The 27,607-nt window shown below is 34.0% G+C and overlaps 1 protein-coding gene across 5 annotated transcripts; it reads right to left on the bottom strand.

The window, feature by feature from the left end:
- Nucleotides 1-147: 147 nt before the first annotated feature.
- On the bottom strand, nt 148-27,607 carry LOC143250557 (uncharacterized). Of its 5 annotated transcripts, XM_076501291.1 has the most exons (7): nt 27,443-27,575; nt 21,747-21,769; nt 20,938-21,012; nt 19,733-20,298; nt 4,834-4,968; nt 2,837-3,079; nt 148-1,723 (listed from the first exon to the last, which is right to left on the bottom strand). In XM_076501291.1, the coding sequence occupies exons 4-7, from the start codon at nt 20,234-20,236 to the stop codon at nt 1,427-1,429; spliced, it is 1,179 nt and encodes a 392-aa protein (XP_076357406.1). In that variant the 5' UTR covers nt 20,237-20,298; nt 20,938-21,012; nt 21,747-21,769; nt 27,443-27,575; the 3' UTR covers nt 148-1,426. The 5 variants fall into 5 exon arrangements, with proteins under 5 accessions (XP_076357406.1, XP_076357405.1, XP_076357403.1 ...); XM_076501290.1 differs by lacking the exon at nt 21,747-21,769 and having other exon boundaries at nt 27,443-27,607; XM_076501288.1 differs by lacking the exons at nt 20,938-21,012; nt 21,747-21,769 and having other exon boundaries at nt 27,443-27,603.

The following is a 27,607-nucleotide window of genomic DNA, read 5'->3' as shown; positions in this document are numbered from 1 at the left end:
TTTGTAGTATATAGATAACTTAGTTACATAAAAACTATAAATGTTCACTCTGTTCTCAAATTTCTAGCTGCAGCTTAACATATTACACATCATATTAATGCAATCAGTCAACAGTTACAAGAAATCACCATGGACTATATCAGCTGGCTATAAGCTATGTTTATTATCATTACAATATATATATAAACTTAGCTACCATATCGAGTAATCCTTTGCCTATAGTTGAACATACAGAAGACAGCAAACAAGATACACTTGGAAATTCAGGAGCCTACAAGCAGAGACTGGAAAACCAAAAATAAGAAAACAAGGCTGGAAGTACTGTAGACATTTTTACTCAAACTAGAAATCCCTATTTTGACTCCACCAAATGTAGTTTTAGGTAACAGCACAGGAACAAAACAGGGTTTGTAAACTGAGTAAATAATGTTTACAGTATCTCTAGCCTTCTTTCCTTACTTTTTTTATGATCAAATTTGCAGTTTTCAAATTCCAAATTTTTTATTTATCTTGTGTTTTTACATTACAAAACTGTTACACAAATATTGTAAAATATCACTGTTTACAGCTAGTCAATAAAATAAATGTCCAAACTCATTACTCAACAAAAAGAGAACTAGTAATGTGTTGATATTTATTCCTACATACATGGTGGTACAAACCACCATACTTGAATATATATATTTACACTCGCTAAAATGTCTCTTCATATGAACAAATTGAATATTGTGTTTTCAAAAATTATGGTTATGTGCAATGTGATGTAAAACTCTTCTACCAAGTGGCATAAAAACTATCTGTACAGCCAATGTAACAACTTAAAAAAATGAAATTATCTCTTTTTCTGTATATAAAAGATTTGCTATTATAGTCACTGTAATTATGATGATGCATTTCATTTACAATTATTTACATCTTTATTTATAGAAACTTTATTTGTGCATTGATTTAGTTTCTCTGTACATGAAAATCATAGAAGTGAAATGACTAGGTCTCCATACAGGAAATACCAGTAGTGATTTAATCTGTTTGTGTGAAAATATCAGTGCAATGATTTAGTTTTTCTATACATAAAAATATTTTTAGTGCAATAATTTAATGTTTTTCTGTATGAGAAAATTCTATGAATACAATTACTATAATTATTTACATTTACAAATTTAGCTCTATATGTACAATAAGCTAAAGTATTCCTGCACACGAAAAGAAGGACTATGAATACAATGATTATAATAAGTAAACTGACAAATATCACTATACACAAACTATAGTACAAAGGTAAGAGCAGACATCATTGAAGTCATTATATTCACCTCACCTATGATGAGTACAACAACTTAAGCTTTCACCATTAACTGCAACATGATACACTACTGTGGTTAATTCTAACAACACGATACACTACTGTGGTTAATTTTAACATGCTTCAAATGTTGTAGTGATGTAGTTGACTTAAGATGCTACAGACTTTTCTGGCATTAGCACAGATCTCTTCATCAGTACTTGATAATAATGAAAACATTTTCCTGTAGAAAGATTCACACAGTAATTGGCTATGTACTGTAGATTCAAGCATCTCAAATGTATTCTCATTGTCAGCTGACAACTCCTTATTTAACATTTGCTGTTGACTAGCTGCCACTGACATGTTTCCCAAAAATGTTAGAAGTCTCAAGAGAACATCTCTGTCTTCAATGTCAAGCATCTTGCAGATTGAAGGGCACTAGAATATTGAATAATCAATTAAAAGAAGAAAGTTATACACCATACTTAAAACACAATGATTGAAGTCTGTACCACATTACACTTGAATTACACAGATTAAACTGTATCATATCAGACTCAAACCACTTACACACCAAACAACTTGTCAAAGATATCATCAATATTGCAGTTAATACTACTAATTACAGCTGGAATACTATGTATTTTACAAAGAAAATGAGTAACTTGTACTCACGTTTTATATCAAATATTTACACTGAATATTCAAAGAGATAAAATAACTCATTGTGATACAAAGTATGGGCGCCATTAATAGTAAGCTATAAAACAACACATCGACAATTAAACTGTACCAAATAAGACTTGAAGTACGTGTGCACTTTAACTCAGACTTGAAATGCACTGACTAAACTATACCATTAATTAAACCATACCATATCAACTTGATTTCACCCAGCTTCTTTAGTCATTTCTTTACACTGAGAGGTTGTATGTAAATCCATTACACTTATTTCAAAATATAGATTTCTTTTTTTATTCCACTATGACAACTAAATTAGATATAATAAAGGCATATTATCAGAGATTGTACATTAGCTATAATACTTGGAATATATTTTTATCACTCAGCAAGCAAAACATATACAAGTATATACACAGGAAATATTTATAAAGATCATTACACACTACAAGTAAAGAAGTTTTAGACACCAATAAAGTTGTATTACAACAAAAATATTAACACTGAGAATCACACACATTTATAAAGGATACCACAAAAAACATGGTTTATCATTTTCCTCCAGTAACAGACAAGACGGAATATTACATCTTGAATAATTTTAACACATACCAGCTGTCACCTGATTGGTGTAGTTAATCAACTAAGTTCACAAGGAACCTCTACACAATGGCAGATTTAAGGTTATGTGGGCCAAGAGGCTAATAAATTTTGTGAGCCCTGCATCCCATGTAATTTTACATAGTACAAAATTATCAATAGACCCCTGTTAAGACCGTGAGCCCCTACCAAAATATGCCACCACCTCTACAAAAATTAAATGTTTTACTTTAAAATAATGAGTTGAAAAAACTATACCAACTTACTTACCTTGGTAGTTAATATATAAGGGGCTATAGCAGAACAACAAGATAAATTATTTAACAGTTTAAGAACTTGGATTTTAATAGTGCTTTCTTCTAAAAACTGAAGTAGAGAGTGAAGGTTACTTTTGTAGAGAGTAACAGGCACTTCTTCGAGAGCCAGGTTAGCAAGTGCCATTAAACTTAGACTTCGCAAATAAGCACCTGTCTCTGGATCTACAGCATATTTTAACAAGACTGGGACACACACCTGGAAGATAACAGAAATGCTTCTCTAAAGCCACAACAGAATGTTAAGATAGTGGACAAGATTAAAAAGTACAAGTCTTATTTTTACTTTTGTTAATAGTGTGGGTCAAGTTTTACAGAATTTTCTTTCACAAACATAATTTATTAATATTAAAGACATATACGTATTTCTGAAATTATAAAATAAAATAGACAAATTATAGCCTAGAAGTAAAAAAAAAAGATATTTGTTCTACTTTAACCCACAACAGTAACATGACTAAAGCAAGGTTTAAATAAACACTGATAAATTCTCAACCTGTACAGAAACTGAAAAGTAAAAAAAAAATAAAAAATGTTGCAGTATGGGTGGTGTAATGTGTGAAGAAAAGGGGGAACAATAATCAATAAGTTGACAGAATCATCTGTTAGTACATTATTAAATATATCATTTAGTTTGTATAGATTAAATGCTTCTTATGCATAATACATGCAACTTGGTTACTTGTTTATAAAATACTCTTCTTACAATGTACATAAAATGCAATGCCAGAACATTATACATTTATTAGGCCAAAGAATCAATCAGATTCTGCACAAATACATTCAAAGAAGTGAGAACATGCCCTATCAATGTTGCCCAACTTTAGAGGCTTGTATACTGTCTACCCCACTGATTGACAATGTTTTGAATCACTAATTGTACATTATTTGCACAGTTTTAATATGTCTTTAAAGATTTAACAAAGCAGCATGTATAATTGCTTTAATTTTGACAACATACAAACACCTAAAGATTTTCTCAAACATTAATAAACACGCATATTGGAAGCTGTGTATTTTTCACCATTGAGATTCTATCCAGAATTTGTGTTAAAACTTAAACCATGAAAATATAAATGCTTGTCAAACTCTGAAACTACACATAAAATACAAAGATATTTGAGTATTTAGTAAAAACATAACTTTAGAAAATCCTACATAAACTTCTTAAATGTAGTGACTGATTTTAATGTAGTGCAAAAGAAAAAGTGTAATGTCAAAACTCTCTAGTAAGATCCAATGGGAAATTTCAATCTCAATGCTTAAATAACTACTCATTTTTAGATACTTGTCCTTGTAAACAACCCTTGCTTCCTTTGCTATTTAAATGTTTTTGGAAGGTTTTAACATTTTTGCTTTGATCATTATTGTGACAATCCACAGTATACAATCTGATTAACTATTAACTTTTTTCTTAAATCAAATAGAAATAATTTGAAAATTTAAAAAATTTCTTTCTAACAAATAGATTGATAAGTAGGAACAGCATTCTTGAAAATTACCAAAGATATGTTATTTTCCCTCCCAAAAGTATTAGATTTAGTGGAAATCCACATGAGCTCTGGAACCCAAATATCATATTTTTCTTAACATTTATTTCTAGTATTAATATATCTTTTTGTTCATCACTTAGTAAGCCAATTCAATACACGTATTAACTTAATTAAATTGTATGAAAGAAGTTAATATGGTAACATATAATACTGCTCAATCAGAAAGTATCAAGTTACATGACACACAAGGTAGTTAATAATCAGAGCAAAAGTTTTTTAAACCATCTAAAAGAAGAGCTATAATAACAGAAGTTAGATAACAGTGTAGTTCAGGACATTAGTTACACAGAAGACAGATAACAGTGTAGTTCAAGACTTTAGTTACAGAGAAGACAGATCAACATACATTTTATAACAAAGAAAGTAGTTCATGAAGTAGATGAAAAGTTTATTAAGCTACCTGAAAGGGAGCCTGATTCCTTGAATTTACAGCTAAGTTGGCCACTGCTTGTACAGATGTAACCTGCACCACAGGAGAAGGAGACTTGATTAAGTTTCTCAATACCACCAGACAACCAGCATCTGCAAGTCGATTCTGCAAGACAAATTGTACTGTTCTGATTAGTACTTTTGTGCTTCATATTTTCAATGTTGTAAATGAATCATCTGATCTGAATGAAGTTTTAAACTTTAATATTTTCCAAGTCCTTAACTCAACACTTGTCTTTGCAAATGTACAACATATAACTCTCCCCAATGTACAAAAGTTTTAGCAATTATCTATCTACTTTACTAAATAGACTGCTACATTATAAACTTCACAATTAACAGTACTCAAAGTAAACAGGTAGACTGTAATTACAACTAAAGTAAATTTTGAAAAAAGTACTTACCTCTGAAATAGTGAAAAGTTTTTTTTGTTGAGTATCAACATGTTATTAACAAAGCATGTGAATCGAAACTTCCGAATATCCTTTAGGTATTTTGAATACCATAAACAGCACTAACTCATGATCCTCCACTCACTCAACTACCATGTCATAATTGTGCATGCATCAATGGATCTTACAAAAGTTTTACATGCCTGTCAAAAGATAGATTTTGTTTTTTTAGAAAGTTGCAGCAGTCATAATAATATTTATTTGGTTGTGAAGAGACAAAAAGAAAGGTATTTCAGATGAAATCCATTTTAATTCTAAAAATTAAAACCATGTAATCTTACTTCTGAAATGCTGAAACCCAGAATACTCACACTGTAAAGAAGGTGGAAACCATTGAAGAAAAACTGCAAGAAAGGAAGATAAACTATCTAGACTGCAAAAAAAGAAAAAAAAGAGTAACAAAACAAAGTCAGAGTGAAATGTAGGAAGAATGAGTGAAGCAGATCATCCTTGTAGAAGAAAGACTTGACTTAAAGGACACTCAGAAAGATAGCATTCTTCTTCACCCATAATTCTTGTGTTGATAGTTTAAGAGACATGAGTTTTGTAAACACTAATAGTATACAGCATTTGCACAGCCAAAAATGGGATACAGGTGGTAGCATTAACAGACAAGAGGAATGCTGTGCCCTAGTTTACAGGGGGAGCAACCCTCATAAACACATATATTCTAAAAGGATACACCCCAGAGGCAGTACCCTTTCTTCATCTGTACCTAAAATGGGCAGATTCCACAAGCCAGCCACATTGTCCATGGAGAACTAATAAAGACCCAAAGATGCCCCAAGGATAGGCTCAACATGCAAGAGCAGTGCAATTTGAATATCTAGGTATTAAAAAAGGATGAATTCCATCCTGAATGGAGCAGATTCACTTTGTGAAATCTCCAATGCCATACAAAGATGTAAAATCTTAAGTGGGAAGGGCTCCAACTTAGGCATCATTAGCCACTAGATCACACTCTTAGGTAACTTCCAAGCGAAAACAACCCTTAATGGAGCTCCAATACAGAGGTTGGAGTGTGCATTTAGGATTAACATGGAGGAATATGTATTTTTTTAAGTCTCAACAGTGTTTCTTTTTATGATATATGAATCACAGACACCTTGAGAATGGTGAGCAGTTAGAAAATATAGCAATACTTGGTTACAAATGCAGAGATTAAGCAATATGATCTTAAAAAGACCAATTTGAATAAGTACAAAAACTATATACAAAAGAAGATCCCATATTTAAGATTCGTTTTGTAACTGGTGAAATGAAAACAAGTGAAACACAACCATGAAAACAGTGAACAACAGGTGTTGGAAAAAAAAAAGAGAGACTGAAACATAAAAACTTCACAGTTTCATATTCCACTCAGATTGATGAATAACACTATGTAACACAAATTTTGTTCCTGGATAGTATGAGTTATTTCTGAATTGCTTATGTTGTAAAAGTACAGAAAATGGCCATTACTCCCTTCAAACTTTGCTTTTGTAACCTGGATAATGAAATTTCGAAATTAACCTATTTTCTTTGTAAAATCAGGCAAATTTGCACATTTTCATTTACATAAGGTCTGAATAAAACAACATATGAATCAAAATTTACATGTATTTATACTAAAGTTACACAAAAACGAACAAAAATATTCAGAAATGAGTAGTTTTTCGAGATTTGCAACTGTAATGTAAATCACTTTCACATATCAGCCCCCAAATATAGTCTACCACCGTGTTTGTGTTATACACTCCTTGGTAGCGATGTTCAAAGTCCAGTATATCTTGATGGAAGCACTTGCCTTGCTCCTATGAGTATGGTCCCATGTTCTCCTTGAACTTATCAAGATGAACATCAAGGATATGGACTTTCAGGGACATCCTGCAGCCCATTTTGCTTTAGTTCTTCACCCAAGCCTCAAACAGTTCCACATAATTTTCAGCCTTGCGATTGCACAAGAAGCTCCAAACCACTGCAACAAAGCTGCCCAAAGCTTTTTTTTCCTTCCTACTGAGCTTCTTTGGGAATTCTGTACACTCCAGGATCTTCTTTATTTGTGGGGCGACGAAGACGCCAGTTTTGACCTTTGCCTCAGACAGCTTAGGGAAGAAGTCTCAAAGGTACTTGAAGGCTGCAGATGCCTTATCGAGAGCTGTGACAGATTGTTTCATAAGACCCAATTTTACATGCAATGGTAGGAATAACACCTTCTGGAGGTCCAGTAGTGCTTGACGTTGTGCTCCCTATCCCCACACAGAACTCAGTCCATTATGGCCAGTACTTCCTGTTTTAGTGCACTGCAGTGTCCCTGCTGTCCCAAAGACAAAGATAACATCAGATAAAATCAGATAAGTCGATGTGTTTACTTAGGCAGCTGGAACTAAAACGAAGTGGTGAGTGGTGAGTCCCTATATATATTACTATGGAAAGTTCTAGAAAATTCTAAAAGGTTCTTGAAAATTCTCATAAGTTCCACAATATTCTTGAAAATTCTTGTAAGTTTGAGAAAATTCTCTATCAGCTACTCAGCACTGAATCTACCTGGGATGTTCTGGAAAATGGGTAAATTTGAAAATGTCATTACCCAGGTCACAAAAGCAAAGTTTGAAGAGAAAAATAGGTCTTTTCCATTTACTTTAGGCATAAGCAATTGAGAAATAACATTTTCTGCCCAGGAACAAGAAAAAGTAAAAATCTTGTTACATAGTGTAATTGAAGGTGATAAAATCACATAGTTGAAAAGACAGCAATATGAAGAAGCTAAAACTGAAAAAGTTATTGGAATTTGTCCATATACTGGCCTACAAGATGTTGTTTGAGGAATACTGAAATTTGAATGCTAAAGATAACATCAAATGACAAGCTTGATGAGATATAACCCACAATTCATATCTAAGGTGTTCCAAAACATCATGACAAACAAGATGGATCAATTGCACAAGCATATTCATTAATGTTGACAAAGCAAGATTTGTCTTAATAAATAAATAGCTGATAAAAAAGATGTGAATCCCTCAAAAAAATGTTTGTGCAAGATAGCAATAAACCACCCTGACATAACACAGAATACAGAATAATAATTTGTGTCAGTTAGGGTGGGAAACACAACAGGAAACAAAAATAGCTGGGATCCTCTTTCACTGCTTAAATCTTTATAGAAAGGCCCAATCAGGATGTAAATACATAACCAATCAATGGTAAATATATTATACCTGCATTTCCATGAAGCAGGTAACAAAATAAAATACATTTTCAGGAAAAGAGGTATAATAAACACATGGCCAAAGGTTCAAAGTTATAATTTTCCTATGTTAAAAATGTATTTCTAATAGATACTTACCTAATGTCACATAAATAGTTATGTCTCTTAAGTGCTGCCCTTTTTATGAAAAAAAATGTTTGTGCATGCCACAAGCCTATTATCTCCCCTCAATGGAATTGACTTCTTCCAATATGTCTGTCATGCAAATCCTCATGCAACAACTCCCTACCAATGAGAATGCAACATACTCTCATGACTCATATGACAACCTCTGTTCAATTCTACCAAATTATCGTTTTAAGTTTTGGCAGAAGATGGAAAAACCAGTTTTCAGTGGGGAGGAATGGTGGGAAGTGTGAAAAAAGGTAAGTACTCTTGGAAATAGATTTTCAGTGCAGGAAAATTATAACTTCCAACATGATACATTACCTCCTCTCACAAAAACAGGTGAAAGAACTGGTATAAGGGAAAAAAAAAAGTATTCCTCACAAGCATCTGAAGAGCACTCCATAAAATTAGACAGTCAGATTCTAAGATCTGATGGGGGGATAACCATTTTTGAAGCAAGTATACTCTTCACCAATCATAGAAAGATGATGCACATATGGGCAGAAAAGCACAGCAGCACATTGAAGTGGGAGAAAGTTAAGGTCAGATAGTGATCTGAGCCCTACAATACCTAAGAAAGTCTGTTCTAGAAAATATCAAAGTGGGTACAATTAAAAGGATGTATTCTAGGTGTAGAATGGCTACAGCACAACTGACTGTACACAACAAATCAACTACATCCAAAACTCATGCTACTACAAAGTGACATCTATGTGGGAGTTTTATGAGGTTCATACTGTTAGTAAGTCAACTACATTCCAAAACTCAGCCTCCCAATACTGATATCCAGGTGGAAGTAGGAAATAAGATCATACTACCTGCAAGTTAACTGCAATCCAAAACCCAGGACACCAGGAACTGACACCTAATGTGGGGACAGAAAAGAGGAGCATACCATCTTCACCTCAAGTTTATGAGACTGAAAGAAATCTCATAGCCCCTGACCCATGAAAAGGCATATGATAATAATGTAAGAAATTAATAGAACAATATGGGAACCTAATATCTAGTGCTGAAAAGATGTTGGCATGATGTAAACCATCTCCCTCAAACTTGAAATTGACCAGAACCATTCCGAGCACAGTAACAGCCTCAGAATAATAAGCATCAAGAGATATTGGAAAGAGAAGAACCATAATAATCTGCAAGTACTTCCACTGTGACCCACAACATAGATGAAGTAGCAAGAGTATAATCAAGGGAAGAATACATGCACCTGTAATACGTATGAAAGCTTAAATTGATTAGTTCAACTCTAAATCCAAAACCCAGCCACTGGGAACCAACATCAACATGGAGGAAGGATGATGACTCTCAACTGAAAGGTTGAACTGTAATTTTGACAGTTCACTCCAATTTACAGTTGTTTCATAATGGAGAATATCATGTCATCTATACCAACAAAACTCTACTGCCCTACTCTCAAGTAAACGGTTTTATGATCATTTCTATATTTTGTTTGTTTCCAGGGGTTTGGAACTGATAAAAAAAAACTCATAAACTCTACAAGAAAAAAAAAGTGTGAGACATCCAGGGAAGAATTCAGAGTAACAACAAGAACTGAGACAAAACAATGGGATATGGCAAAGTTACTGGAAAAAGAGGACTGAGAGACTACTACATCAGATAGACTTTGACTAGATGAGAAAACCAATCTCAGACAAGATTGAAAGCACCAAAAACATGACACCCATTGATATGAATATCTAGTGCGTGGGCCCAAAAAAGAAGATCCAATGCATGAATACAGAGGGATTGAGAATGAGTGCCACCCTGGTGACTGAGATAAGTAATCACTGTAGAAATGTCAGAATGGATCATTACATGATGATAATTTATGGTCAAATGGAGAAAATAATCCAAATCATGACCTACAGCGAGAAGCTCCAGGAAGTTGATATGATAAGATGTCTCAGCTGAACACCAATGATTGACACATGTGCCATATTCCTGAAGGAATGTATCCATGAAAATGTGTAAATCTGGATGAGTCTTGTCCAGCCATAAGTGTAGATTGTCGATCAAGGTAGGAAAAAGGACAGTAAGAGTCATCAAAGGATCCCTCACAAGATTCCACTGGTCATGAAGAGCCTGCATATAAGCTCAACTAAAGGGAATAAGGACTGCCATGGAATACCACATCCCCAAAAGCAATAGAAACTCACAAGCCATAACAGAGGGAGCAATTAGAGCATGGAGAGCTGAAAACTCCATCAAACAAAGTTGAAGAGTAGAAGGTTAGACCCTACTGAGGTAGGCATTGAAAACCATGCCCAAATGGATAAGATATTGGGTAGGTCACAGGAATAACTTCTCCAACATAAGCTCACTCAAGCCACCTCCATGAACTCCTTTTGAGTGTGGCAAGCAGACTTCTGTTTGGAATGAGCTAACAGTAGCCAGTCATCTGTACAATGATGAAAGTGTAACTCAAGAACATGTAAGTGAAGAATGAATGCTCTGACCAACCAACAAGAAACAAACAGGGCCAAAGCTAGCCTGAAGGGAAGTGCACAAAACGTATAAACTATCCCATGGTGAACAAATTGGAAATATGATCATGACTGATAAGATATCAGGATATGTAAATAAACATTTGCAATATCCATCTTGGTCATTCGTAAACCTGGAAAAAAAAACACCAGAGAGAGGGAAATAGCTCCATTGTGAAATAATGGGGCAGATTGGGAAATTGATTGAGGCAGAACAAATTAATTACAGACCACCAATTTCAGGTTTTATTGGGGAGAACAAACAACCTGGAATAAAATCCTGGAGACAGATGATGAACAGGTTTAATAGCCTGTTGAGACAAAAGGTCTTATACCACCTCTGATAGACAGTGGCTGGTGGTAGAATTTCAAGGTACAGGAAAGGAAATGTATACCTGAGCTTGAGGGATAGGGGATTGTAGGACAAGTTCTTCTGATAAAACCCAAAAACCCACTAACATGTGATGAAAGATTGCCAAACAGGAACAAATTAATGCAATCGTGTTTCCACTGGAACAGAAACCAAAGCAGTAACTGGTACAGTTGAAAACATGCCCATTTATGTCAAATAATATGACGAGATGAGCAACCTGAATGTCAAAAGGGTGAAAAAAATAAGGATTTCAAAAAAGTATCCTGTTGTAGCATATTGGATCACTGAGGTCCAGCTGATATATAGGCTCAAAATGTTAAATGTTAAATACATGTTAAAACATAGAAATAAGTTCAACAGCAGCTCCATTAAGAATAGGGCTAACTGTAAAATCCTGCTTCTCTGACAAAGTTGAATAAGCCTGAGCCAAAAACAATTGTCTGTTATGGTAGGGCTGCGATGATTACGGACTTTTGTAACAGGTTAATCGTGTAATCGTCACAGCACTAGGAATTTGCACGTGACGGCCGCACCGAACGTTAACAAAAACTCTAAAGGCTTTCAACAACAACAACGAAAATTCAACCAAACAAAAAGGCAAGCAGTTTGTAAAATCACGATAGGCAAACATACCAATGTCAAGGTCAAATAATGGAATATTTACACGCAAATGTCGATAATCGTATTGTTTTCCCTCGTTTATTTTTCTCAGAAAAAAATCTTTGATTAACTAGTTAGGAAATCCATAACCGGTTAAGAGCAGTAACCGAACCGTAATCGGTTAATCGTGTAATCGTCACAGCCCTATGTTATGGAATAAAATAAGAAAGACAATCATTACCCAGTCTGCTGACATCCAAAAAATCTTGATACTCATCTGGGAAACCCCCCCCTCAATATAAATTGTATAGTGCAGTAACACAAATACCCTATATACTTATAGAAAATTGTTAAAAGAAAATTGATGAAAAAGGTGCTTAAACAGGAACAAATGCATTGAGTAAAGCAGGTTAAGTAGCAGTACTTTCATATCTTGAACTTCAGAATCACTCATGGAAGAAGACAGACTGTAAGGTGTGAACAGCATGACTGTGAAAAAAAAAAGTATATTTTATGGCAGAAAAGTGGAGGTAATGCAAGATCCACTGACACATGCACAGTAAGACACATAATAGGTGACTAAATAAATGTCATGGATAACGAACTGACACAGTAGGCAAATATACAAAAGAAATTTGGAAAATTTAAGTCACATTTTCTTAAAAGCATTAATTCAAACTCAATAATGAAATGTTTTCAGTATTTCAGAAGTTAACATTTTCCATACCTAAGATGTACTTCTGATAAATACTCATATCTTCACACAGAAAGCTATATTCTTTCTGCATCTGCATTTGAAATTTGCACACCACTAGCCTTTAAGTAACTACAACTTATCTCCACTACTGGTGAAGTTTGCTGCATGCTTACATCACTGTGCAGTATTGCAAATTGTTAGAAACTTTGTAAGTTTAGGAGTTGCCTAAAGGCTGGTAGCATGCAAAATTTAAGGCAAATGCATGGGAAATATAGCTTTCTGTGTGAGAGGTGTGTATCACCTCAGAAGTAGGTCTGCCTGATTTGAACACAAATTTACAACAAAATATAAAGATTTTTTATATTTCTTTTTTTTTTCAATTTACCACTTATCCATGATACAAGTATATTGAAGCTGAAAGAGTCAAGAGACATCTAACTGTTATTCACTTCCATAAAAAGTTTTCATGCCCTATAGTTTTTCCGTGTTCGAGTAAAAATATTTGGGAGAATGGTACTACACATACAGTTCACACATTCCAGTTCCTATTTCAAGTTACTTTTCAAAGATTTAATATCTGAATTAAAGAGCTACAGTAATATGTGTAACATAAAATTATGTTCTACAACTGAGGACTGAATCAACTATACCACTTGTGGTTCAATTATGTTAATTACTAGTTTACTGGATGTCTAATTACACTGCACAACAAAGTTTTTGTTTCTTGAACACTGTTGGGTGTTCCTTATAGATTTTTGGCTGCTGATCACGAAAATCACATCCAAATTTGCCCATCACGTACTGTTTCATCAAAATCTTCAGTTTCACCAGGACATTGCTACAAGGGAAAAAAGATATCAGGGTAACTGGAATTCATCAATGCTTGCTGACTACTGTTGGAGACTGCAACATGATGCACCGGACATTGAATACAAATGAAAATCAGGAGCAAAACACTTAATTATGTTGAAGTTAATAGCTTATTAGAATCATAAACGCAATCAAATACATGATTGCCGATAAACAGTTAACTGTCTATTTCTCAAAGTTCCTACATGATGAGGCAAAACCAAAACTATATTTGTGCGTACCCACCAGGTACCTGTCACAATCAGCAAAAACTTTTCAAAAAAATTGTTGTACAGTGTTATATTACTTTTACAATGAATATTCAATGATATTATGACAACATTGTAACTTTAATTACACTACAATTTCAGTGAAAGTACAGTTAAATTACCACTGAACTGGAAGTACAATTATACAACTACTACACTAAAAGTTTTAATTTTACTAAAATGAAAAGATATATTGAATGGGTACTTCACAAATTATCTGCCCTCTATATGCAAATGTTTTATAACACATGCTACCAGCCTTCTCCACCCCCTCTAATGGAATAAAAGATCCCAATATGTTTCTCATGTAAATTATCATGCATAATCTCTCCACCAATAGGAAAGCACTACCATCATCTAATGTATGTGACTCCCTTTACGCATCATTACTGAACCATCAATTTAACATTTGGCAGATTTAAGTATCAGAAGATTGTTAGGAGGAGAGTGGGAAGTGTGAGAAGAAGGAAATATCTATTAAAAATACATTTTCAGTGTAGGAAAATTATAGCTTTCTATATCACAAGAGTAGGTAAAATCCCATATTGAAAAGGAGGATGAACTGAGGAAAGAACAGACATACCCCATGAAAGTGTTCAAGGAAAACCTCTGTATATGAAAGAAACAGATCAGATGGTCTGGGAAAGGGTACCATACCACTCTGAACCAGGTGTTCTCTTACCATGGACAGTTATAAGCAAACATGGTAGAAAAGGAATGAAGCACATCCAAGTGGGCGAGGATAAGTCAGGTAAATGATCTCAATCAGATAAATACATAACTCAATCCTACAAAAGAAATCTGGGTAAAGGAGGATGCATACCATGGCATACAATGGCTAGGGCCACATTCAGTAAGTCAATTATATTCCAAACCTCCTCATTGGGTACCAACATCTGTGCAAGGGTAGGATGAGGATCATAATGTTGTCATCTCAAGCAATAAAATTGTTGATGTGAGAAAATGACTCCAGAGAATGACCCAGGAATGGCACTAGGCCAGGTATTTGGGAATGTGTTTTCCACTATCTGAGTGAAGTCCATCTCATGCAATCATCTCCTGCAACTGTGAGATTGGTCTGAAACATCCAAAGATCAATAATATTTCTGTCACAAGAGAAAATAACTGAATGTCCAGGACAGAGACAAAAACAATCCATGTAAACCCTCCTTGACACAGAGAGAAGAATCGGGAGAGGAAGGTGGACAATCCCAAATCTGTGTGAGAACTAATGCTGATTGGTTCACTCAATAACAAAAACTGACATTTACACCAGAGTGGGATGAGGGCACATAACCAAAAAATTGAACTGCATTGACACTTTTATGTTGTATGTGTTATTAAATCCGAAGGATGGTACACCTTCTACACTGGCGGAACACCACCACTCTACTCTGAAATGAATGGTTATATCTATTTATAAGGAACCAATCCAGCAAGATGCCTCCTTGGCCAACCATTTCAGCAACTGTTAAGTAGTAAAGGCTCCTACATACTACTCAAAAAAAGAGGAGAAAATTAGCATTAGAGAGTCTGAAAGGGCTACTACACCCAAGACAGCAAACTTGGTGATCATAAAATCCTATTTTGAAAAGTGGACAATAATGATTTACTCAACCAAGATAAGGCAAGAAAGGGCAACTATCCCTTTCTGCTTTTGTTATGTTTTCCATGGGTGGTACAGTTTGGGATGGGTCTATTTATGAAGCATGTACCATGGGGTTATTGATCATCCAGTGACTGTAAAACACCCCATCTCAAAGGTGGCATACAGTGTAGATTTATGTAGAAAAAAATACCTGGTCAGACACCATTCACTACAGAGTGGAATCCACAAGAAGAAATTTGAAACAAGGGCCCATGAAAGAAAAGAAACCATTAATAAAGATTTACCACGTGTCATAGCTGCACCAAAATATGAAGTATAGCCATAGGTAGTAAATACTACCTATTGCTAAAACAGCAATGTGATGGAGATAAAGGGAGATGAACATCTGAGGGGTGGTCCACATGCCTAACTGCACAATCTCCTCCAAAGACTCAATGAGACAAAAAGCAAGGAAAAATATGAGGTGGTGGATTTGATGGAATTAACATGAAATAATGTATATTGGGAAGGGGACAAAGAGGAGTAAGCCAGCTGGATGAAATGACAAACCCAATTAGTAAGGGTAATGGAAGAAAGATCCTGAGAGGAAGAGGGTTGGCAACAGACATAAACAAGAGCTCCTAAAGAAAGCAGTGCAGGCAATATAACAATGAAGGGCAAACAATGGGCATAAAATTTTATCTGAATGAAAACAAGAGAGAAATAAGAAATAGAAAGGGAAATAGGCCAAAAGGAGAAGTTACTCTCAACAGCTACTGAAGTACTGGAAAGGAAGGAATGATCTGAATAAAGAAGATACATAACAAATATATCTGATCAACACCACCAGCAGACTAAGAACAAAAGGAAATATGCCTTAAGGGATAGGTGAAACAGAGAACATGAGGAAGTGGTCTCAAATGGAGATAATGTGAAGGAATGAAGTACAACATTAATGCCCCAATCTGGAAGTATCAGATGCCTAAGTGGCTGACATATACAATGAATGGATCAAAAGGGTAGGAACAAGGGAAAGAAAGACCATACAGTAATAAGAAAAATGAAAAGTAAATGATAGGACTGCCAAATATCCAGAAAGAAACTCAGAGATATTAGCAACCTTTGGACAAGACGCTGGAAGGGCCCAGCTACAAAAAAATTCCATTTCCTTTCATTTACAGTCATAGATGAAGGATGGATGGAAAGAGCTTAATCAAATGCCACATGATGTAAGAAACTAAATCTCCTCATCAGAGACCAGACAAAAGCCAAATTTGAAGATGAAAGGTGTGAAGTACAGGATGCAGAACAGGTGACTGTGATTGATGAAAGAGGTTGGGAAATAAGGGAAGAGGGACATGAGGCAACAACTGTAACTGGAGTAAGTAAGGACACAATGGTTGAGCATGCCAATAAGGAACACTCAGAAGGAGATATATGGATGTGGAAAACTACCTGAAGAAGTAATAAGATAGGAAGATAAATATAAAGGAACTCATTGGGCCAATTCTGACTGTAGGCATCTATAGTCAAAGCTTGAAAATGAAGAAGAGGGGGCCAAAACAAAGGTAACTGGTGACTGAAGAAGGTGGCAAATACATCAATATGAAGAGTAGCCCAATAACTGCAAAGCCACCAATAAACAAAGAGATTAAAAAACCACTCTGTTAGATAAACTTAAGTCTGATTGAGAAAAACAATCCTCTACAAAGTTGAAAGAACTCAGTACATAACATGCCATGAAACAAATGTGATGACTGTAGACCCAAAAGAGAAGATCCAAGGGAGCAAAACTTAATGATCTTGATCTGGTGCCCCCTTAGTAATTCATATGAGCCACCACTGTTTAAACCTTGGTATGGACCATGATCAACTGATCTCTAGGGATAGGAAGAAAATGATACAAAGCCCAATGAACAGCAAGCAGTTCAATGCCACTGATATGAAGAGAATGATCTTCCAAAAATAAACAACTCAAAGACACTCAGCAATCAACCATGCACCCCAGCATCAAAGAGATGCATCCATGAAGAGATGTAACTTAGATTGAGGTGGATAAAATAGGACACCTGCAGAAGTACGAGTTTTGCCAAACCACCATCATGTCGGATGGAAGGGTGATGAGAGAATCCAAAGGAACTCTAGCAAGGTTCCATTGGTTGTAGAGGGCTCATTGAAGGGACCACACAGAAGACAGACCAAAGGGTATAAAATTAGCCATAAAAACCACATCCCCAAAAGTGATAGAAACTGAGGAGCAGAAAGTGAAGAAGCAGACAGGCCATTCCAAACATTCCACTCCATAGAACAACACTGAAGAGGAGAAGATTGGGCCCAACTGATGGATGTTGAAGAAAACACCAAAATGAATGAGGTACTGGGTAGAATGAAGGAATGACTTCTCCAATTTGATCAACCAACCCACCCAAATCACTTCAAAAATATGACAAGCCAATTCCTGTTTGGAATGAGCAAGAGAAAGCCATACATCCATGTAGAAGTGAAATTGCAATCTGAGGGCATTGAGATGTAGATCAAAGGCTTGTACCACCCAACAAAAGACATACAGTATCAAAGCCAGCCAAAAGGGTAAGGAGCAAAACTGGTACACCACCCAAAGATGGACATAGCAAAGATAAGGACAAGGATGCTCTGAGATGTGAATAAGCAGATAAGCATTGGAGATGTCCATCATGGTCATACAAGATCTGGAGAGAAAACCTGGAGAGCAGAAAATGACAGGTAGGCCAACATGGAAGTGATGAGGGAAAGTACCTCCCCAGAAAACCCCTCAAGGTTGTGTATGAAGAACCTTTGACAGGAGATAAGTTGAGGAGTGGTACCACAACAGAGTCATAATAAGATAAAGACAGGAATACAAGATACCTGTGAAATGAACAGAAAATTTGTGACCTGGCCCCACCCAAACAGGCAGAACAAAACCCAACAACTGTTTGTCCATACAAAGACAGTCATCCCTATGATGAGAGAGAGAGCAGTCTGATCTAAGGTCCATGGAGAACAAGACATACTAATGTTGTTACCCAAAAATGAGGCAAAACACTTGGCATGGATTCAAATATCATGGAGCAGAGAAAAACTAAATAAAGTTGGGAGGCACAATCATGTAAAAGGGAAGGACTTTGGTCATGAAAAGTAGGAGCAAAAGACAAAACATCATGTACCTGTCAAATAAAATTTGAAAAAGTCAGCAAAACCCAAACACCTCAGGCAAAGCATGGGAAGGCAAGGCAAACTCCAAGAGGGAGAGGGGAACAAATGATCAAAATCTTCGTCAATGTAACCAGAATTGAAAGACACAGGTGGGGGAGGAGCCATGGGAGGATACAAAGGTTGCCCCATATCACACTTTATAAATCCCCCAATGAGTCACCTGCACCTGTGGCCTGAAATATGGCTTCAGATGAATTAGATGGATTCAAATTGGTAATATGAACTTTGGAATGTATGCTTGATATCAAAGATACAGATGAGAGAGATTTGGTAGCAAAACATGGGTAAATAAATGCCTTCAAAATGAAAGTGAACACTTTTTGAAAATAAATGAAATAAATTGCAAGTTAAAATATGGTAAACCCACTCTAAGCAGAACTGGAACTAAAAAAAGATGTCTGAACTCTAGCACTGTCAAATGAGAAGTGATGGTTTGGTAGTGGTTCAAGGAGGGAATCACATCATGGTAGTGCTTTCCTATTGGTGGAGAGATGACACTTGATGATTTGCATGACAGACATGTTGGAATCTTTCATTCCAATAAGGGGTGTACAGAAAGTTTGTGAGATGCTATATAAAAAAGGTTCACATATACAAGGCAGCACAAAATGGGAAAAGCTAATCTTATGAGTGGAAGTAAATACTATATTGAAAGTACATTTATACAACTACTGCATCAAAACTACATTATATTACCAGTTCACTAGAATTACAATTACATAACTACTACACTGAAAGTACAATTATATTACCAATTCACTGGAAGTACAATTACATAACTACTACACTGAAAGTACAATTATATTACTAGTTCACTGGAAGTACAATTACACTATTACTACACTGGAAGCACAATTATATTACTAGTTCACTGGAAGTACAATTACACTATTACTACACTGGAAGCATAATTATATTACCACTATAATAGAAGTATGAATTCCATATACATTAGAAGTACCTGATTTACTGTAAAAGCAGCACAATTGGACATTGTTGTCAACACCTTCACTTGTGTCTCCTCATCCTTTGAATGCAATAAAGTAACTAAACATTTTGCTTCATAATGTGTCATAATTCTGGCTTTCATACTGAGACTGTCCAGTTGCTTATAAAATACTTGTTCAGACTCTTTCAGTATTGGAAAATGGCAATCAGTCTGTTTCATCAACAAAGATTCCTCACCATCCAGAGATACCCTTTCTTTTGGCATGCTTTTTCGACGGTGCAGAGGAGACTTGGTTCTTACACACAGAGCAAGATTGTCTACAGAACGACTCATGATCTGCTTTTCGTCTGCAGGGCTCAAAGTACAGGGAGAGCTCCATGGAGAATTCTGTAGACTCTTTGCTCTATCTCTTGGAGAAAAATTTAACCCTAATTGTCTGTATTCTTGAGCCTTAAGGTTCAACTCTCGAATCCCCTCTTGTACCAAAGTTCCTGTCAGCATACATTGTTGTATCATCGATAAAGAAGTAATATCTGTCTGACAACTTGTACTTTTCAAGTCAGACTGATGAGATGAAACTGATTTAAATTTTGAAAAAAATGTAATTAAATGTTGAGTTAAAGTAGCAGTACCGATCATGATGTAACATATACATAATAGTAAAATAAAGTTACAAAAGTTACAGAACTCTACAAGTCTTTTCATAAGTTTTTGCAAAAAACTATAGTTACTTTGTAAAACCTACAAAAGCACACTCTTAGACAAATGTTTAAATGAAAAAGTAGAAAATTATAAATAGTAATGAGCAACAATACAACTTTCCCTTATTAAAAAAGAAAACAAAGAATAAATAAGTTTAAGAGGTATAACTTGACAGACAGGATGCAAGATTAACAAATTAAAGGAAGACTAGAAAAATTTGATTATTTTTTGTTTATACAAAACATGGTAATTAGTTTTAGTTTTATACAACACAAAGTTGCCATTGTTCACGTAGCATGAGACAGTAACCATGTTGTTTAATTTTTTTAACACAAAGTATCTCCATTTTTTTATTTATTTTTTTATCAAAACAAAATCACCACATAGAGAAAATCTGTATTAAAATATAAAATTTAACAGATACTTTTTGTTTTATCTAGTTCACTCCATCCATCAAACTGAACTAAAAAACAACAACAAAAACTTGCGATATTCCTTATCATTCAAATATTTACCAAGCCCTTCCTTCTACTGTCATAAATTTAGTGCATCTGGCACATCTGAAGACAACCTTTTCAGAGACCAACCACCTGTTCAAAAAATAAAACTGTCTCAGCTGAAGATTACTCCTCTTCTACCAAAAAAATATTTTAAGCTAATCTTACCATTCTTGTGATTCATTTTGAAAAAGATAATGTACCTGTTAGAATAAGGAATACTTCAGCTACACATGCCATGGAAAAGGAATAAAAAATACGAGTTATCAAGAAAACAAACTGAATAGAAACGTGGAGTTCAGGAAGAAAAACCATTCTCCAACTTCTGAGTTTCAAACTTTAAACCAAACTGTAAAACATGCAATTGTGTCTCAAGGATTTTCCAGTTCAGACAAATTTCACCAAAACAAGTAAAAGGAGCAAGAAACAGTAGTGATAGGAGATACAACAGGTAACACAATAGCCCAATGATTAGAAAACAAAACAACAATGGATACAAATGCTGAAGATCAAAACACTAAAGACCCTTCTCCCATTAGCACTGGAGAGAGCTAGAAACTACATATTTACTACACCAAATAAATGTTCTAAGCTGGCAGCTGAAACACCATAATATAGTAAGTAAAAGAAATGACTGGTACTGTGATGACATATGAGTAAAAGCTTTCCTTTAAAATGATCAAATCCAATTAATCACTGCCATAAATCATAAAACTGTCAAAACTCCAAAAAAGACTCTAATTAAAATTATATTAAATGATATTAACATATGTAAAGGCTCTGTTCTCATTCACTAACTTGGCTCTGATAGTGGTGTGGTGTCTTACCATTTTACTCCAACATCTGGATTCTGAAAATAAATGAGAATGTGATTCTCTGTTTTCAAAATGTAACTCTTTCACAACTTTACACATGATATGATGTTTTAGTTTTTCCCACCACCATTTCAAATCCCAGCTGATACTTGGTTATACCAGTATTCTATAGACACCTATAAACTGCAAAAAACAAAAAGCTACAGTGAGTTACATCAGTGAGTGCACTTACTGACTCCAAGGAAAATATAGGGAGTGTTAGACAAATATAGTAACGAGGAGTAAAATATAATTTCATGAAACATATCGGGTGGAGAAAACTAAAAAAGATATGATGTAAGAGGAGAAAGATCTATGTTCACATGCAAGGCAGAGAAAAGTAACAGCAACAAGAAAAGAGGCAGATATCCTGGGGCCTGCTCACCCATGCACTCTTCTTTTCTTTGATCAAGTGAAAGCAACTTCACCTGTGTTTGTGTTTGATAGCCTGCATGTTAGGATAAAGAAAGATAGTGACCTAACAAACAGTAGCACTGAAATTGAGTATTTTTAGGCATTTTTAATGGTACCTTGATAGATCATATTGTGGTAGAGAGAAGCCACAAGTAAAGAAAAATATATATATAAGTGCATCACTAGTTTTTAATTGGTAGAACCAAAACTCACAATTCAGTTATCACATCATGAAGAAATTGTATACAATCCTAAGTTGCATATATACAAAGGCAGAAGACCCAAATAATAAGACATAATTACAAACTCTATGCCATACCCAACAACTTGACATATTTTCTGGGAATTCCAAAGAGCAGAACATTAAGACGTTTAACTAAAAATAATCCATTAAAAAATAACCCATATTCCTGAAAAAAACTGAAATGTATTTACATAGATAAGATTAAGTTTTTCCCAAAATCTAGAGTTTCCAATAACAAAAGGTAACACAAGTTGAGTTTTTTCTATTTTACTTGTCCCATTACAGAATGTGGCCAGAAAACTATGAGTTTTCTTATACAGGTAGAAAAACATTACATTCAATCTGGCATTTCTCTCATCCCAACTAATGTGAAAGTGAGCCATTAAATTTTGCTGTTATTGATAAAAAAAGAAGAAAATAATAATATCCTTAGATTCAATGCATGGGTAACACATGCACCTGTTTAATCTAATTTTGAAAATTTTACCATCTATTTGTCAATTCGAAAGGAAATTTCTAATTATGGAAGAGTGATACTTTTTTGACTCCAGCTGATATTCTTCATAAGCAAGATTATTTTGACTGTGGCATTTTTGTTTGTACAAATAGGTGATGTGTATGGGAAGCCACTTACTACAATGTATCACAGTCACAATCCATTCAGCCAGAACTGCCTACAGAAGTCTAAACCATCCAAAAATCTATTATTGAAATAGGTAAGCAAACTTATTTGAAACAACTAACATCAGTAAGAAAAAGGCTGGATACATTACTACAGTGCTATGCAAACATCTCTCTAGGACAAAAAAGTTTTTGTGGAGGAGAGTGTCAGGATTAATAGCACAATCAATGTCTTGCAAAGGATTTGGAAAAATCAACTTAAATCGTGTATTTGCCCAAAGTTTAAAATTTGTAATTTTTTTTCATTTGTTACCACAACAGTATTATTATAATTTCTGTAATTTCAGCTGTGTTTGTCTACTTGCATGCCCACTTACATTCAAACTAATGTTCAACAGAACTACAATATAGTACTTTCAGGACTTTATCATGGAAGTTAATCCTTTAAAAAGTGTCATAAATAGTGTACTTTAATAGGTTGTGTGTTTCAAAACAATAAATCTGTTTGCAGGATCTGTCATTAAGGAAAAGTAATCATAAGCTTAATAAAATTTATTAGATTGAGAACATACCATATAATTCAAGTTAAAAATAATTATTTCGTTTAAAAATCACAATTTTTCTATAATCTTTGTAAAGCCTTCTCTTAAGTGACCTTTCTGACATTACGACTACTTCTTAAATGTGAATTATTGTGTTTGTCTTAATATACTTAATATAATTTGGAATGATAAATGTATATACATAGAAAAGAAAAGAAAAGAAAAAATATACATATACATGTCTTCTGCAGAAATTTTAACATAATGACTATTTCTCAACCTTTCCACCCAATCCTTTTTTACTTTATATTTACTTTATTAGATTTCACTGGCTATATTTAAGTGAACTCTTAAACAATATGTGATAACCCATGAGATATGTGTACCTCAAAGCATTCTGTTAAAAATGAGTGTATATTTTAACAAAAGTTCTTGAAACACTCTGTAGTTAGTTATGATCAAATATTAACATGTTGTAATGGCTCTATTTTCAAAGAAAATTTTATTTTCTGCTGGTTCAAACTATTATCCACAAAATATGTTTATGTAAGTGTTAAAAATGAAAAATTAGTTTCAATTATCTGTTTTTACTTCATAACTAATATTGTATGAGGTTATCAAGACAGCTGACTTTAGAAATATAAATAGTAAGCAAATTATTGCACCTGTTTTAGATGGAAACATAATTTATATACTTTATTTATATACATATATATTGTTTACTGGGTTTTCTTTTTTAATTAATTCTTATCATTTGAATACATTTTAGTATTTTAGTGTACTGAAGAGAATTTGTGTGTAAAAGATAGATGTTCACATATTAACTATTAAAGGAGTAAAATTTCCTAGAAAATGCTTACTTAATTAAAAGTTATATATTAAGGCACAAGTACATAATATTCTAATTTCTAATTATATACATCACAAGTTGAAATGTAACTATGACATAAAATATATGATTTTAAGAAAGTACTATTGTTAAGGTGGTTTACTTTGAATGAAACTATAGCTGAATCATTAACACTTATATCAACATTAATTATTAGTTAGGTATGGTGTCTAGGAAACTGAGATTGTCATTTGACATGGATAAAATATATAATGTTATTAAAATCTTAACATCTTCCTATGTCAATGTCATTTTTCCTGTGATAATCTTCCTTTTGAGCTAAAGTTGATGAGATGCATTTTTAAACAATTTATAATTTACAATATTATGAAATAGTAAAGCCAATGTATTTGAGACTATTCTCATTTTACAGTTTCTGTAGAATGATAAAAATACTCATTGAGCGATTAAATTGACAAAACTTTAACACACATTGCTGCTTATGTAGATGAGGGTGAGAGTGTTAAATTTGGAGTATCTAGATTTTCAGAAAACTTTTCACAAGGTGCCACAAATAGGATTTTAAGTTGTATCTACAGAAATATTGAAGACACGTCTAAAAAGGTTATAATTTCATTGTAATGGTCAGTGGTGAGGCCACATTTGTAATGCTGTGTTCAGTCTTGAGCTCCTTACCTAAGGAAAAACATTAAGTTGTTAAAAAGAATTGCTAGGATTGTGCCTGGGATATAGGAGTTATCATACAAGGAAAGGTTGAAATATCTCAAACTGATTTTTCTTAAAAATAAAAAGAGTAAGAGGGATCTGACTGAGGCATTTAAGATTGTAAAGGGAACTGATAGTGTTGATGCATCATATTATTTTTATATTTAACATTGAGAATAGTAGGATTAGTGGATATAAGTATAAATGTTGGCAATTAAGAGACATCTTCAGCAAATACAGTCTTATTTTTCTAACAGTGTGATTGGATTTTGGAAATGGTTACCTTTGGATGTAGTGGAGGCAGTAAATTTAAGCGAGTCTAAGAAAAACTTGATAATTTTATAAATGAAAAGTATGTGGCTTTAAGATTTAAAAAAAAAAATTATTTGTTAATAGTTTTAATTTAGTTTAGATGATGGAACAGCAGCAATGAACCAATAGGTCCACACTGTCACAAAATGTAATATGGTGTATTAAAAACTTTATCACTTCAAGCTGGGAATGAAGTATGATTGCCTGTCTTCAAACTGGTTTTAGAGAGCTTTCCACTTGATAAAATACTTTGGTTTAAATACCTATCAAGTCAACTAGTATTTGTGACTACTTAAAAAGGTATCAAACTGTAAATACAGATTCTATACTTGACCTTTTAAGATACTTTTGTGTCAGTTTTCTACATAGCCTTTTTCATAATGTTTGGGTATTATAATTGAATATATTAAATGAAATAAGTGTCATTATAGGCAATTAGTTTCATACTATCTCTATGACTAGGAACTAATAAGCTAAATTTTGAATTATTTGTGGTTTACCTTCAGACAGTTTCTTGTTTGGAATAAATCTATAAATTCACTATAACAAACTATAAATACTATTTTTCCATTATTTAATTTTCTGACATACAGCTGTGTATCTGGTTAAATATGCTCAACCTACCTTGATTTTTGTTTCAATGTGGTCTACTTATTCTAGAAAATATGTCTTGGGGTTATGTTTTATATTAATGTGTTTCCACAACAAATGGATTAAGACTTACTAATATGGTTAACATGGTTGTCAGTGTTACATTTTGGTACAAGCCACATTGTGTATCAAGAAGTGTCAAATGTTGTCATAAAGCATACCATGAACTTCACAAATGCATGTTTTAACTAGTAGTACAAAAAGACTTTCATTTCTACAGTTGATGCTTAAGCTTGTCTTATGAGGTTTACATTACATATATTTCAAGTCAACCATGTTTTGTTAGTTTATGTTAAGATATCTTAATATATCATGTAACGTGTGTTTCAATTTGCAAGTTTCTTTCACGTGCAAGGTTGACACCAAAGTCTGACTAAAACAATTTACAGTAGTCATTTTTTTAATTTTCACATAATTGACTCTTTGTAAATGGTTTGGTTTATGACATCAACAGTAACAATTTGTCTTTGTTCGAGAGTTTGATCATGATATGTACAGAGAATGTGTAGCCATGTGTGAGCTCTGTTTTGTTGGTGTTTTATATTTATTCTTCACTTCCCATTTTGTAGGTGTACACTAAATTGGTAATGTTCACAAATAGTAGTATATTAGTAATAGTAGAACTACTAAAAGTAATTGTTTGTTTGTTTTTGAATTTCGCACAAAGCTACTCGAGGGCTATCTGTGCTAGCCATCCCTAATTTAGCAGTGTAAGACTAGAGGGAAGGCAGCTAGTCATTACCACCCACCGCCAACTCTTGGGCTACTCTTTTACCAACGAATAGTGGGATTGATCGTTGGATTATAACGCCCCCGAAAGCTGAAAAAGGGAGCATGTTTGGTGCGACGGGGATGCGAACCCGCGACCTTCTAATTACGAGTCACACGCCTTGACACGCTTGGCCATGCTGTACCATACTGAAAGTTCAAGGTTGAAATATATTTGAACGTAGTTTACAGACAACATCGTATTTTGTACTCAATTTTAAACAAATTACAACCTACATCAGTAATATTTCAAAGTTATCTGACTTTTGAAATTACTAGTTTTATATGTGTTATTCTTGTCAAAATTGAAACCATCAGTGAAAAACAATTTTTCTTTGGAATTTTAAGAGTTAAGTCAATTCAAGTATTATAAGTTTTAATTTCAAATGATATTTTAATAAATTAAACGCCCCACGTTTTATTTAAGTTACTCTACAGAATTATTAAGTACGTTTGACCCAGTTCTAAACGCAATTCCGCATTTCCCTAGTGCTCATTTTAATAACTAATTTACGTTTTGAAATACCATAAACATATTTTTATTTTAGTTGTTTACACTCACTTTTATTTCGCTCTGACCACCAACCCCGTCCGCAGAAAGCTGTTTTAAAAACTGAATAACTTAAATATGCAACACCAGCAACAACTCCAGAGTATAGTGCAACTTTTCGAAGCCTTCTGTCATCCATCATTATGGTTATACATACGATCAATGTGACAATACAAT

This window comes from Tachypleus tridentatus, chromosome 5 (genome assembly GCF_004210375.1).
Source record: "Tachypleus tridentatus isolate NWPU-2018 chromosome 5, ASM421037v1, whole genome shotgun sequence".
Taxonomy (NCBI): domain Eukaryota; kingdom Metazoa; phylum Arthropoda; class Merostomata; order Xiphosura; family Limulidae; genus Tachypleus; species Tachypleus tridentatus.
This window is presented reverse-complemented; position numbering and strand designations above follow the sequence as displayed.

Bases quoted from the DNA above. Each gene is read 5' to 3' on its own strand.
- LOC143250557 (XM_076501288.1), bottom strand. From the start codon at position 27,572: ATGATGGATGACAGAAGGCTTCGAAAAGTTGCACTATACTCTGGAGTT. The intron at 20,299-27,442 runs GTGAGTGTAAAC...AATTTAAATCAG, and splicing joins GTGGTCAGAGCGAAATAAAA to TTTCATCTCATCAGTCTGAC. The intron at 4,969-19,732 runs GTACTTCTAATG...TTTGTCTTGCAG, and splicing joins CTGCTTTTACAGTAAATCAG to AATCGACTTGCAGATGCTGG.